The 14150-nt window shown below is 50.5% G+C and overlaps 1 protein-coding gene across 5 annotated transcripts in view; it reads right to left on the reverse strand.

The window, feature by feature from the left end:
* shld2 (shieldin complex subunit 2) overlaps positions 1-14150 on the reverse strand; it is a 16950-nt gene continuing 2800 nt past the window's right edge. The window contains exons 2-10 of one of the 5 annotated variants that reach the window (XM_064317012.1): positions 5929-6911; positions 5399-5865; positions 4896-5003; positions 4289-4483; positions 3581-3727; positions 2963-3169; positions 2309-2546; positions 993-1108; positions 1-676 (exon numbers count right to left, since the gene is read on the reverse strand). In XM_064317012.1, the coding sequence (XP_064173082.1) occupies positions 510-676; positions 993-1108; positions 2309-2546; positions 2963-3169; positions 3581-3727; positions 4289-4483; positions 4896-5003; positions 5399-5865; positions 5929-6809 (2526 nt within the window). In that variant the 5' untranslated portion in view covers positions 6810-6911 and the 3' untranslated portion in view covers positions 1-509. Of the gene's footprint in view, positions 677-992; positions 1109-1298; positions 1490-2308; positions 2547-2962; positions 3170-3580; positions 3728-4288; positions 4484-4895; positions 5004-5398; positions 6912-8224; positions 8352-14150 lie in introns of those variants that run through there. The other 4 variants (XM_064317011.1, XM_064317010.1, XR_010327004.1 and 1 more) reach the window with 4 other exon arrangements.

Consider the following 14150-nt stretch of genomic DNA (forward strand, 5'->3'; position numbering starts at 1 on the left):
TTTTGTTTAATCAAAATAATCTTTTATTTCAAAACAGTGGTTTATTTACAACCTTAAACAGATGACATATCTTCATAAAAACAATTATCATCATTTACAGCTGGCATATTTACAGACATCCAAAACCATGTTGGTACACTGTTGTATCAGGCTAACAGTTACGACCTTCACAAAACAGTTCTTGCCCCATCTAGCTGCGCTTTAAATATATGGTACATGTATCTGCTTTTGGTCACACATGGCTTGCAAACAGCTGTCAGAGAAACCTGACGTGAATTAAGACGCACATGCAAAAATGCTTGTTATTCAACACCCAGTTTCACAAATTACAATTTAAAGGTTTTACCTGGGTTTTCCATGAAGACAGGCAGTTTCTGAGTTTAGACACAGCTGTAAATCAAACACGGTCAGATCCACTGTTTCACAGCACGGCGGCAGAGTCTGAGGAGTTTGGGTGGAGACGGGTTCTGATTGGCCGGCCGTTGTCCCCCCCTTGAGGGCGGGGCCGATCAAGGTCGGATGTCCAGCAGAAGGAAGTCCTGGGCTGTGGGGACGCTGTTCTCGTCGCACAGGAAGTGGCTGGACACGGTCAGCAGGAAGGTGTCCCGGGGGACGGAGAGCAGAGCCCGAAGCCGGGCAGCCACCACCTGGGCGAACCGTACGTCAGAGGAGGGAGCTGAGGGAGCGAAAGGTCATATACTGAGATTTAAAAATAAAACGCTGGAAATTCAGTGGAAACCCCCCGTAAAATGCACTTTCAAAATTAATTTCATTTTCTGTATTTTTTTGCTTTATTCTGTTTTAATCTGTGTGGTTCTGTGTCCTTGGGTTTCTTGAAAGGTGAATTCTAATTTAAACGTATTATAATGTCAGTTTGGTCCTTTAATGGTTCTGATCCCGATTCTCATTGGTCAGTATTTTCAGCATGGCGCCTGATGCATTGTGGGCCTTTAGTCTCTCTGGAGTACGGAAACGTGGGGCCGGTTTCTTACCGACCGTCTTGCTCAGTTTGTCCGGGGAAGTGTTCAGCAGGATCTTCTGCACAAGGGAAGACGGAACCTGAACGCAGACCTCGCTGCTCCCGTCCCTCACTGTTAGTACAGCTGGCCTGGTACAGCAAACAGGACAGACAGACAGACAGACAGGCAGTCAGACAGACAGCCTCCGTTAGCACAGCTGGCCTGGTATAGCAAACAGGACAGACAGACAGACAGACAGGCAGTCAGACAGACAGCCTCCGTTAGCACAGCTAGCCTGGTATAGCAAACAGGGCAGACAGACAGACAGACAGACAGGCAGGCAGGCAGGCAGCCTCCGTTAGCACAGCTGGCCTGGTATAGCAAACAGGACAGACAGACAGACAGACAGACAGGCAGACAGGCAGACAGCCTCCATTAGCACAGCTGGCCTGGTACAGCAAACAGGACAGACAGACAGACAGACAGACAGACAGTCAGTCAGACAGACAGCCTCCGTTAGCACAGCTGGCCTGGTATAGCAAACAGGACAGACAGACAGACAGGCAGTCAGACAGACAGCCTCCATTAGCACAGCTGGCCTGGTACAGCAAACAGGACAGACAGACAGAGACAGACAGACAGACAGGCAGTCAGACAGACAGGCAGACAGACAGACAGACAGGCAGACAGGCAGCCTCCGTCACATACACACTAAAACCTCTCCTGAAACAGACCGTGCGCCTGGTTCATGTCTTGTCTCCTGCAGGTGAGATGACCCTGCTGTAAACCCACTGCGGGTGTCGAATCTGTGACTGCAGGCTGCCTCACGCTGCTAAAATACTGATGTTCAGCCCTGTCGCCTGGCTCTAGAATGTGACCATACCAGTGTTGATTGGACAGTGGCCTCACAGGCTGGTGGCGTAATTAGCTGTAGCGTTGCCGCGGGAGACGAAGGTGTCATAGAACCTCCCCCTTTTCCACCATACAAGAGCGATTCCTGCAGTCTGCCGGTGCAGAATCTGCACTCCTACACAGCACTGACGGCAGGCAGCTCAGCTGTTCATTCGCACTTCTGCACAGCATACATTTTAAACAGCAGGATATAATACCGAAGCAGTTCAGGTTAAGCACCTCGCTCAAGGGTACAACAGCAGCTGTGTTGCCTGGAAACTGAACCTGTGACCTCTTGAGTTACAAGCACGGTCAAACTCCGGGTGAATTTTTTTCATTTAAGACGGATCGAGCTGATAGAGAAGGGGATGGAAAGTGAAACAGGCGAAGCTACGGTGCGGGAAGGGAAGTGAGGTTTTGTCGGCAGCTCGTCGGAGGGAGGCTGTTTTCTGGCTGACCTGTAGTAGCGCCGGACGCTGGTCCGCGGCAGGCAGGGGTAGCAGGGCCGGTAGATCCCGTTGTCGTCCGCTTCGAGCTCGGCGCCACACCGCCCGCAGCCGTTGAATGTGACGTCGCCGGACACCGCCTCCAGAATCTTCCGCGAGGGCGTGTCCCCGTTCATCGGCGGCGAGGCGTTCTGGGAGGAGGTGCCCTGAAACTGGAAGGCCACGATCTGCCCTTTGAACTCCACGTCACCTGACGGACACAGGGAGCACGTTGGGTTCACTTCACACGGACTGCCCCCGAGTCAGATTAGACAGACATGGCGGACGCCAAACTGTGTGAATTTCCAAGATTTCACAAGAACACCGAGCCTGGGTAAACTCAGGCCTAGTTTACCGGAATCGTGCGTGGATTTGCTTCCTCAAACAGGACAGGGTGTATCAGATATTGCCCATTTATATGTCCTTAATGCTAAATATAGACGACAATGGAGACTGCAGTGGATAAACACTGTTATGCATACGGTGCACGGCCAGTCCACCTCACTTTTATTCATGGTTACTGATGTTCCTTCCAAGAAGAACAGCCCTTTGTTTCTCTGAAATCCTTCTATTGTTATAATGGAGCTCAGTCTGACTCAGTAAAAATGTAGTTTTTTTTTTTTTAACCTGAATATTTCTGGGACAGCAGGGTTGCCAGGTCTAGCTCTAAGCTGGCGGGCGGAGGTTTCGATTGGGCCCGGTCGTGAAACTCCACCGCCCTCCTGTCGTCGGGGAAGAGGGGCTCGCAGGACCCCCACGGCGTGGAGTGCAGTTCCAGGCGCCCCGTGGCCACGTTTCGCTTCACCAGGAGGACCCGGAACTCCCACACTGCACCTGGGGGGGACAGGTGACAGGTGACACAGGTGGGCTTTCGCACACACGCAAGATGTACGTAGGCCCGCAAGCCCTGTCCAATACAATCAGGGAAGCACTTTCATTTTGGTCCCTACATTTGCTGTAAACCAAATGTAAACCTCAGCAATATGGAAAAATCTGGCTGAGCGGCGTAGCGGTCGTTTGTTTACAGTGGCACCTCAGACCATTTCGGGAAGGAACTGCAGTCTCCTAATGTGGTGGGCTTGCAGCAAATTCTGTATCCTGTTTCCAGTCAGTATATCTACCAATACTGAAAGGGAGCACTGGTAAGGTACCATGGTAACAGCAAAAACCCACGATACCAAAGAAAGCCCAGCCAGAGCCTCTGCAGAGGCCGGTCCAGGACGGTCCAGGGCCTCTGGGCCTCACCTTGGTTCCTGCGGATCCTCTGCAGCCAGGCCATGGCCGACCCCCACAGCACCAGCGTCCCCTGGTGGCCGTCCTCCTGCTCCACGCTCAGCACGGCTTTCTGCACCCCGCCTGCCCTGGAGCAGCTCTCCGCCTCGTCCCGCCAGGCTGGGGGGTAAACACCACGTCACCAAAAATAACAAAAAACACTGCAGCTGTCACTGCTGGGCCCTGCCGGTTTCTATGACCCACAAGCCACCGCTGTAACCGGGGGTGACCGTCTCCACGGCAACCGCACACCAAACCGCTGTCGCCCCTGGGACCAACTTGGAGCTCCAACCCCGATATCGGGTGTGGAGTGAAAGGTCAGTGTACCGAACGACAGTGTCAACAGAGAAACTATATAGGGATGCCATTGCTACAGGACACTGGACTAACTCCAGATGATATTGCTTTTTAAACAGCTGAACACATTAGTGTTGGCTGCTCACACAAGCCATGGGTAGGGATGTGTGCTCTGTGCACCATTGTGTGGGTAAGACATGGCTGTGTGTGTGTGTGTGTGTGCGTTTGCGTGTGTGTGTATGCGTGCATGCCTGCATGTGCATATTGTACAAGACAGTTTTGTAGGCGTGATATATGTGTGTGTGTGTGTGTGTGTGTGTGTGCAGGTCTGGGCGTGCCCTATATGGATACACAGAGGATGAGGGATTTTGGGGCGAGACCCACCTGTAACCATGGTGCTGTGTGTGACCCTCACTAGGACATGGACCAGTGTGTCGGGCTTCAGAACTCTGAGGCGGACATACGGGATGGCGTGGGGGTCCTGGACCGTGCGACGAGGGAGCGACACCAGCAGGGGGCGCTTCTTACACAGGTGACCCCACAACTCCTTCACAGCCCGGATATTCACATTCTGTGGGACTGAGGACCCCAAAACACCAGACAATATTACACAGTACGGCACATTATAAAAACAAGATTCGCAAAGGTGTCTATCGCAAAGATCTATCACTGCTATCTAGAACTACTATTAGGGCTGGACATTTAGCTCTTGCCTCTTATTTTATAAAACTATAACCTGAAAGTTTACCATATAAAAGCTAATTTTGTTCCTTTGTGCACTGATAAAATTTTACAGAATTTCTTCACCTGGTAATGTGCATAAAAAAATACTCCCACCGTTTTCAAAAAAAAAAAGTGCAAGTTAAATATTTCAGGTCCACACAAGTGTCAAAGAGAACTTACAAACACTTTGAGGCTTGTTCGGAAAAACGATGGTCATAAAGTATGTGTATGTGCAGTGTGAAGTGTTACGGTGGCTCCACAGCCTCACCTGGTGGCGGGAGGGCGGAAGTGAGCTGGCCCAGGTTGAGCAGCCTGCTGGCGTAGGAGGACTGCAGCACCACCTCCCCTCTCCACTTGTCCTCATTCAGCGTCACGCCTGTCGGACGCAGCAGAGAGACTTTGGACAGAGCAGCGGGGGAGCTGACCGCTGAACGCTTTTTACACAAAAAGCAGCCAACGCGTGAAATCCAGAACCGTGACCGCCTCTCCCCCTCCTCTAGACTCTAAGCTCAGGGAAGTCACTCAGCTTTCAACAGTGTGAGACTGAGCGATTTCACTCGCTGTCATAGGCATACTGGGGATTTATGAGTTTCTGTTACCATGTATGGGACTACAGCTGAGAAAAAGAAAACACAGCTCAGCTGTTGGAGCTGTTGGTTCCTCTTTTCTGTGTAAAGGCAACCAGGCAAAGCTGATGCAGCTTTTAATGTGTGGTGACTCAAAAAAAAAACTCAAGAACAAGTTGCATAAGTGTGTGTAGCCTGTCCTTACCTGTAATAAGCAGCAAATCTCCTGGGTACACCGTCAGGGCCCAGAATGCCGCAGTCCTCCAGAGGACAACCTTCATATCGACACCCGATTGGTCGGTGACCACGATGGTTGCCAGGGGAACAGTGGAGCCCGCCCACGTTCCGGACTTCACTTTGATCTCTTTCAGGTGACAGGGGTACACCACGGCGACCAGGAGAGAGTAGCGCACCCCTCTGGCCACGCACCTGCCCAGGAGGGTGGTGGGTCCGGACTGGGGCGGGACACAGGCCCCCTCTGTCTGTCCCCCCCGAGTCTTAGCCCCAGTGGGGGACACCCTGCTCTTTTTGGCAGAGGGGGGCGTGGGAGAGGTCCGCAGGGAGGGGCCCGGTCTGGGAGAGGTCCGTAGGGAGGGGCCCGGTCTGGGAGAGGTCCATAGGGAGGGGCCTGGTCTGGGAGAAGTCCGTAAGGAGGGGCCCGGTCTGGGAGAGGTCCAGAGGTCGAGAGGGCCTGGTCTGGGAGAAGTCCGTAGGGAGGGGCCCGGTCTGGGAGAGGTCCGTGAAGAGGGGCCGGGTCTGGGGCTGGCCCACAGTGACTCCGCCTCCTCTGCAGGCTTTCTGCTGGGGCTGGCGCTGGGGCTGCCTTGTGAACAGAGGACCCCCTCGGGCGTGGCCTCCAGGACCACGCCCCCCTCCGCCTGCCTCTCGCTGAGGGTGTGAAAGAGCTCTTGCGAGCTCTCCTGCGCCCCCCGAGGGCTGCTGGTGGGGCTGTACAGCTCGGGGGAGCTCCCCGACCCCACAGGCGCACGGTTTTGGGGTGTAGGAGGAGTAGGAGGAGCCCCGGCCCCCTGCGGGCTGGACCCCGCCGGCAGGCCCCGCCTGCCCTTCAGCAGCAGCGCCTGGCTGGTGGTCCAGGAGCTCAGAAACTCCGCCTCCAGGGACAGGCGGGGCGGGGCCTCCCCTCCCGCAGGCTCCGCCCCCGTCCCGGGCCCAGGGGCCCGAAAGCAGCTGTCCAGGTACTCCCTCACGGCCTCGGGGCACGGGTCCTGCTCGTCTACGGCGCTCCGCTTTTTTTGGGAGGAGCCCCTCTCCTCCGGGTCTAGGTCAGGCTGCGAAATTCTCTCCCGGTCCCCCTCAGCGTTCCCAGAAACGGGGGCGTCTTTGTCCGGAACGCCGCCCGGGTCGATGTTCGGTCTGTCCGGGCCTTCGTTGGCGAGCACGGCTTTGTCGGCCCCGCCCTGCTCGTCTGAGGCCCCGCCCACGGCGCTGATGTCACTTCCCTGAGCCCCGTGCTCTTTCCCCTTGGGCTGCAACCGCACGCCCTTCAAACACAGGTCCACAGTCTCCCACCGAGCGCAGCCCGGCTCGCCGCTAGGAGCCATTTTGAGGGGGAGAGTCGGGGCCCCTAGGAAAATGTGGATCTTCGGCTTGTCCATCTCAGGACTGCAGACACTTCCTGGAAGCTGAGTCTGACACCTGAGCTGAGCTGGGATGATCTCCTCTCCTGCGCCGTCTTTCAAATCTCTGCCAGGTGGAATCTGTGAACAAAACAAGTCAGTTAGGGTGCGGTTCAGGAATCTGCCACACCAAGGTCACACCGTGTGATCACGAGCACAAATCTTATCCCGGTGTGATCATGTTGAATTTGAATTTGTAGTTTGCACTGCGGTTATGATCTTAGCTTTATATCTAACGCGATCTTGATGGTGAGCTCTCTGGAGCGTTTCGTGGAAACAGGCGAGCACAACCCACGAGTAAACAACCTTTACAAAGGCGTGGACACATTCCACTGAGAGACTGCTACTGTTTCCTGGGTTACAGGTTTGGTTGTGATGAGTCAGATGGGTCTGTGAGAGAGGTCATCAAACCACTCAGAATCCCCCCAAATTTCACTGACTGACCAACAGGGGGCAATAACAGGCAGAAGACTGACATAAAAGCCTGACAAAAATCCTCAAAAGTCTGGATTAAGAAATACGCTGCACCATACGTCAGCTTTAGGACAGCTGGGAAACAAGTAATCCTCAGTTCTCCATAACCAGCTAAGCAGGTCCTTAGCATTCAAAAAAGGCCCTCCCAGCTACCCTTAGCTGACAGAATGGAAAGTATCTGTGGCACCAATACCTCAACTGGCCCCAATCGTAGATATGTACAGAGTCAAATAATAAACAGAGAGCATACTCAGAAAATAGAATTGTTGACATAAATGTAATATTTAACTTACTTTACATTTGGACTACCACACGGCCAGAAAGCTTTGTCAAAATGTTTGGTGGTGTCCTGGCCTGCTCATGGTTTGCAATTAATGATCCCTATCTTAATAACTGCACATGGACTGAAAGATAGCAAAACACTACATAAACGTCTGGGGGGGGACTTGTGCCCTCTGGAAAAAAAAAAAACATCACACTGCAGCCATTTCAGTAAAATAAGGCAGGCACTTGCTGTGTAGCAGCCCTGAAATGTATCTTATAAATGTATTTCAGAACCATAGCTATGCACTGACAGGTTAATGATACAAGCACTTCTCCCCCAGATGAACACAGGGGGAGCAAAATAATGGGCTGAGGTAATAACAGCTTGTTATCTGCACGGGCTGACTGTGCATCTGAGACACGACAGGAGGTCGACTACGTCACTGCCTCAGCATGGGGCTGGACTGAATAATGCAGCCCTGCGCATACAGCTGACATTTCTTTCTTTCGACTGTGGCCAAAAAAAACCAAAAAAAAAAAACACTCCATAAATATATTCTTGCTTTTGTGAACAATAAAGACAGGCTTTCTGAAAAGTGCAGTTGCCTCTACCATAATAAAGTGTGTATGGGGGGGAAGGGAGGAATTCTATTTACTTAGGTAATGTGTCAACTGGCCAGCAGAGGGCAGTGTCGTCCAGCCTCAGCCACAGCGTGATGGATCTCCAGTCCAGTCAGTGTGTTTTTTTCCCCCCCTCTCACATGCATGGCAGTTGTTCCTGTGGTGAGCCCTGGGGCTGTCCCTGCTCTGAACATCATTCACCGAGTCTGTCAGGTCTACCTGCTCAGCAACATGGCCCCACCCCCCACCACCACCACCTCCACCTTCACCTTCACCTCCACCCCCCCCACCCCCCCTTGTCTACAGCCAAACCTTTCCACACCCGCTTCCCGAAGTTGACTGACAGCTCAGGAACCACAGAGGGGACCCAGGCACTCCGGTTCACCTTGATGGAAGGCAAGGACGGCGAAAGACATTTACTCCACAGTCTGCCAAAAATAAATGACGGGACGTGCTCAAAGAGCCAAACATTGTTGCCTGACGGCTGTCTGGGCCAAAAGGCAGAACTCCAAGCCTGACGTGACACAAATACATTTTTCTTCGACACTTCAAAAATGATCTATAATATCCGAATGCCATTTTTGTTATACTATTAATAGCATCAAATCACATATATTGCGCATGCATTGAAACGGTAGCTTAATCTCATGTTTATGAGTGTAATCTTTACACTACTACCTGATAGCTGTGTAAAAAAAAAAAAGCCATGTACCTCCCTGTTCTGGTTTAGAGCCAGCTGTGACAGAACGGCTGTTAGCTCGCACAGCCTGCTGGGAAACACTGGCATGACACAACCAGATGTCCTTTGAATGTTTGTGTTTAAGAAATACTGTTACAGTTAGTTAGCCATTTAAAACATGGAAGATACCGTGTGTTTTTCCATGCAGCATACACTTTCAAATACAAAAATATTAGAAAATCATGATGATTATAATTTAGCTTCACAAATACAGAATCTCAAAATTCTCTTTCCACACAAAAACAAAATGAAACTGATAAAGTAGTACAAATGTTTTTTCCTTGCCTTTTTTATGTGAAAATAATTGTGTGGGTTTTTGCAAATGTGAAGCCTGTACAGGACGGTATGTGCAGGATAAGGTGTGCCTTATAGCTGATAAAAATTTGAGAACCACAGACTCAGTTAGTCACAAACTGTGCAGTTCCAAACGTTTCACACAACCACAGCTGAACAGTGCTCACGTTCCTGGAGGAGGTGGGAATAACAGTCGAAGCAATTTTGTAAAAGTGCTCTCAAAGCCTCTGCATTTCCTGTACTTGACCGCCTGCTCCTAGTATTAAAAAAAATGCAGCGTAACGCATCACTCCCACCGTAACTCCTCCCCCTCCAGACAGTGGGTGTTGTCAGCACACGAGCCAATGAACTGGCAGCGCAGTCTGAAACCTGACCCTGATTGATTACAGCACTATTGCTGGGAAACCAGGAGCCGGAATTGGAGGGGGGGGAGGGGCGTGTGTGTGGAGAAAGTGAGGGAGGGGCCACTTGAGGGGGGCGGGGGGGTATGTGGCTGCATAGGGCAGTGTCAGTATGCGCAGACAGCAGATAGGATGTGACTGCGCAGGGCAGTGTCAGTATGCGCAGACAGCAGATAGGATGTGACTGCTCAGGGCAGTGTCAGTATGCGCAGACAGCAGATAGGATGTGACTGCGCAGGACAGTGTCAGTATGCGCAGACAGCGAATAGGATGTGACTGCACAGGACAGTGTCAGTATGCGCAGACAGCAGAAAGGACTCATGACTGCACAGATGGCTGCACTGAGTGCTCTTTATGAAGCTGTGAAATCAGACTTTCCTACCAACGTTAATACCTGCAGTGGCACAAACTGCCAGGTGTATAATGTACAACAGTAAACAAACACCAGGGTGTTCAGAGTGTCAAACATTGGAAAATTCCAGAAAAAGGTTTGCATCACAAGGAGAAATTTTCCTTACGTAGATGAACTCATTCACTGTAGCAAACAACGCAGTATAGGCTCTGCGTGTGAATGGAGCTGCAGTATTGACTGTGTCCAGTCTGAGGTTTTCTGAATCAGAGGGTTATAAAAAAAATCACTGTTATATACGTTGAAAAAATTGAGGCGCTCCTCCAGAGGTCACAGAGGGCACGTTTGCTCTAAAATGCGCCTTGTAGAATGAGACTGCAGCTGGCCCACGCAAACAGGGGACTCGCTGACGTGACAACAGGTAGAAATTTCCCAGCATCCTCAGCCCAGTATTTTTAACTCTTGCCAAAAATAACGGATCATGTGTCCTCCGCGCGACTTGCACACGGCAGGATGGAGCAAACGCAGGCGAACCGCGGCGGGGGAAGGAAGCGATCGCGCTCGGATAGGAAATCTCTCTGCGGTGGATAATGTATTAACGCGACAGAGACGGTGACCTGCGCCGCGCCGGTTGGGCAATGACCACAAAAAACACCAAACGCTACATGGTACACTTCCTGGGGAAGACTCAAGAGGTGCATGGTTCGCCATGACAACTGACAAAACACTTTACAATGAACATATACACATCTGAAAATTATTCTATTCAGTAACGCTGAAAAAGTGAATGCAACTTTTATGGAATCACAAACTGAGGCTGTCGCTTTTCCTCTGTGATTGACAGTTCGGCTCCAGCGTGCAATAAAAGCACTATAACATTGCTAAAATATTCTCAATAAAGTCGCTACACTAATCTCCAAATAATTAAAGTATCAAAACATGCAGTGATACGAGCCTGGATGTGGGGTATCTATATGAAGCACTGCTCCGATTCTACCTCTTGAGTCAACTGCCGTTGAAGACACATTTAGTCTCCAAGCAATACAGAGGGTTAAAAATAAAAGCAAAGAAATCTCGTTCTAGCATCCTGAAGCACAGACGTCCAGATGCAACCAGACAGTCCTTTAAAACTGTATCAGTGTCGAAGCGATGCTAACAGCACAAAACCTTTGGATAACATTTACTCTGGGTGTCGACTGTCTATAAAAGGGAAGAGAGCCAGAGTGTAAAGACAGCCCAGAGTGTGGGAGTGTGTGTGTGTGTGTGTATGTGTGTGTGTGTGTGTGTGTCAGACCTGCCCACTTCCTGCCAGCTAGCTTCCAGGGGACACGCACTAGTTAATAATTAGAGGATTTCTCACCATGAGCAGGACTGTCTGTACTGGGCCCCCAGGAGGATGCCGCTTATCAGCTCTATCCTTGCTGACTCTGGGTTGCCTTGGCAGGGCTCAGAAGGGCTAGCCGTGTGTGTAGACATCAGGTGATTGGCTGGGAGCCTGGGCCTGGGTCTACACTGATTGGCTGGGAGCCTGGGCCTGGGACTACATTGATTGGCTGGGGGCCTGGGACTACATTGATTGGTTGGGGGCCTGGGTCTACATTGATTGGCTGGGGGCCTGGGTCTGCACTGATTGGCTGTAAGCCTGGGCCTGGGTTCTGCACCCTCAAGAAGCCGTCTTCCCTGGCCCGTCGGCCTCCTACAGGCCAGAATGTGGTACAGCACAGAGAGAGCTCTGCAGCTCTGGGTCTGAGACTGCAGGAATGCGGAAATGGGCTTGGCGATGAGGGTCGGTGCTCAGCCGCACGTTGGCTCCGGGCCAGCAGGGGGCGGAACGCGGGCCCCTGAAAGCTCCTCAGCGTGACGAGAGGAGACTCCACTGCTGTGACACGATGCCCTCATTCACAGATAGGATCAGAATGTCTCTGAGGTCAGGGTTACCCCACATAAGGGGTTACCCTACAAGCTCGCCTCCCCCCGTGTTATCTCAGCCGTGGACTTCCACTCGGCTCAGGTTTTTATTAATGAAATCAAGTTATGAATGCTCTCTACACGTGTGCCCTCCTCCAGCTAGATGAGGAACAAACACAGCATGATATGACCGCATGACTGTCACCTTTATGACTGTATCAGAATTACATAATAAAGGTCATAAAGGTGTTTCTCATTTTATGAGACATCACCCTGACAGCTGTCACACTTTTACAAAATTGCTATTCATTTGAATTAGTGTTTTGGGAAAGCGAAAATAGCAAGTCTCTAAGAACAAAAAAACAAACAGATTTAGCTGGACACACCTGCCTCACACACATACACACACACACACACATGCAGTAACTGACCCTTACAAGGAACAAGAAAAAAATTTCCCTGGGTTTTTTCCAGTCACAAACAAGAACCTCTGTGTGCCGTGTGGATGGTTGGGTGAGGCAGTACTCTAAACGTGTTCGGCAGGGAGAGACTCACACCTCGCACTGTGAAACTGACAGCCCCGGACTGCGTGACAAGCCCTTCCAGCTGTCTTAACCCCACACTGTTTCCGTTTAGCATCCAGGACCGTGAATTGCTTCCCTGTGGAACATTGCGTCCTGTCTCCGTTCACCTAGGATTTCGCTTTGTGTGCCCACTGGCAACACCCTGTCTCTCTCCAAGAGAGAAGAGGAGTGTAATACTGAAGAGTATGAGGAACAAAGAGAGCACGCTGGTCTCTCAGCTTAAAAGTGCTCTGTGGCACGAAACAGATACAACTGCCATATCACTATGTATGTACCAAACTTTAAAACATGAGTTGGAAAAAAAAAAAGAAATGATTTGACAAAGCAGAAGGTTTTTCCTTACTGTGTGTGAGAGAATCATTCTAAAGCAGAAAAGGAAAATGATTACAAAGACCGTCCCTTTAATTAAAGGGGTGACATTAAATCGATACGTGAAGATCCCTCTCTCTGTGTCTCTTTGGGCTTCTGTGTCTGCACTGCTGATTGCAGCAAAAAGGAAGAGCAAATCTGTGGGGAGACAATGGAGCAGGAAAGGCAGCTAGAAAGGGAGGGAGAGGCGGAGTGAAAGAGTCACAGTGCTAAATCTCAGCCCTGAGACTGTGAAAACAAGAGAGAGAGGGAGAGAGGGAGAGAGAGAGAGAGGAAGTGTGTGTGTGTGTGTGTGTGAGAGAGAGAGAGAGAAAGAGAGAGGAAGTGTGTGTGTGTGTGTGTGTGTGAGAGAGAGAGAGAGACAGATAGAGAGAGATCATTATCACCTGGAGTGAGCAGGTTGCCTTCGGGTACATTGAACGATTGTGAAACGCATCCAGTATGTTCCATGACTAACATCCACAGAGTAAAACAAGAACTAATTTTTAATCACCTGCACTGGACAGAAATCTAAATTCATCTTATTCCTGTCGATGCTAATCATGAACAGAAAAGGCTTCATCAAAAGCTCTGGACACTGCGTGACCGGTCCATGACAAATCGGAGGTAACTCTTATATTACAACACTGAATGGTCGCTCCCCAATGCTATTTTCACCCAGCGATATTGTCTGTTCTAAAGCGTCTCCGTTGTTAACAAGCTCTAATTAGTGTGACCCACATTTACGAGCAGACTGCGCTCTTCTACGTGGGGTTTGGGGAAATACTGCAGAGGGACATACAGTAGTGCTTATTGATCGGTGTTCCTGACATGGCACCTCCCACAGAAACATCCAATTGAGAGCTGAGAGTAGACCTCTGCTCAAGCCTGGAGTCCTAGCACAAACTGTCTGTGTCAGAGTGTGGCAAGCGCCTGTGTTCCTCGGGCTAATATATGCAATATAAATAATGACACTTATTTATGACTCATTGTATAATCAATTCAAGGTACCCATTCACATACAAGGGGTGATTAGGTAGCCAGATATAGATATATAGAAGTTTTGTGGGAATTTAACCTAGAGAGCAGCATCAACACCCGTACTCTCTTAAAAAGTGCCATACAATCTTTAATTCGCAGAGTAAATCAGGACATCAAGTTTTACGTTTCATCTTAAGGACAGCACAGGGTCCCTTCCCCAAGCTCAGACATTGCATTTCTTATATAGGAGAGGTGGAAGAGCACCTCCTACTGGCACAGAAACACCTTTACCAGCACTAACTTATCAGAGATTTCCTATCCAAGAACTAACCAAACCCACACCTGCTTAGCAGCAGC

The sequence above is a fragment of the Anguilla rostrata genome, chromosome 18 (genome assembly GCF_018555375.3).
Source record: "Anguilla rostrata isolate EN2019 chromosome 18, ASM1855537v3, whole genome shotgun sequence".
In the NCBI taxonomy this organism is placed as follows: Eukaryota; Metazoa; Chordata; class Actinopteri; order Anguilliformes; family Anguillidae; genus Anguilla; species Anguilla rostrata.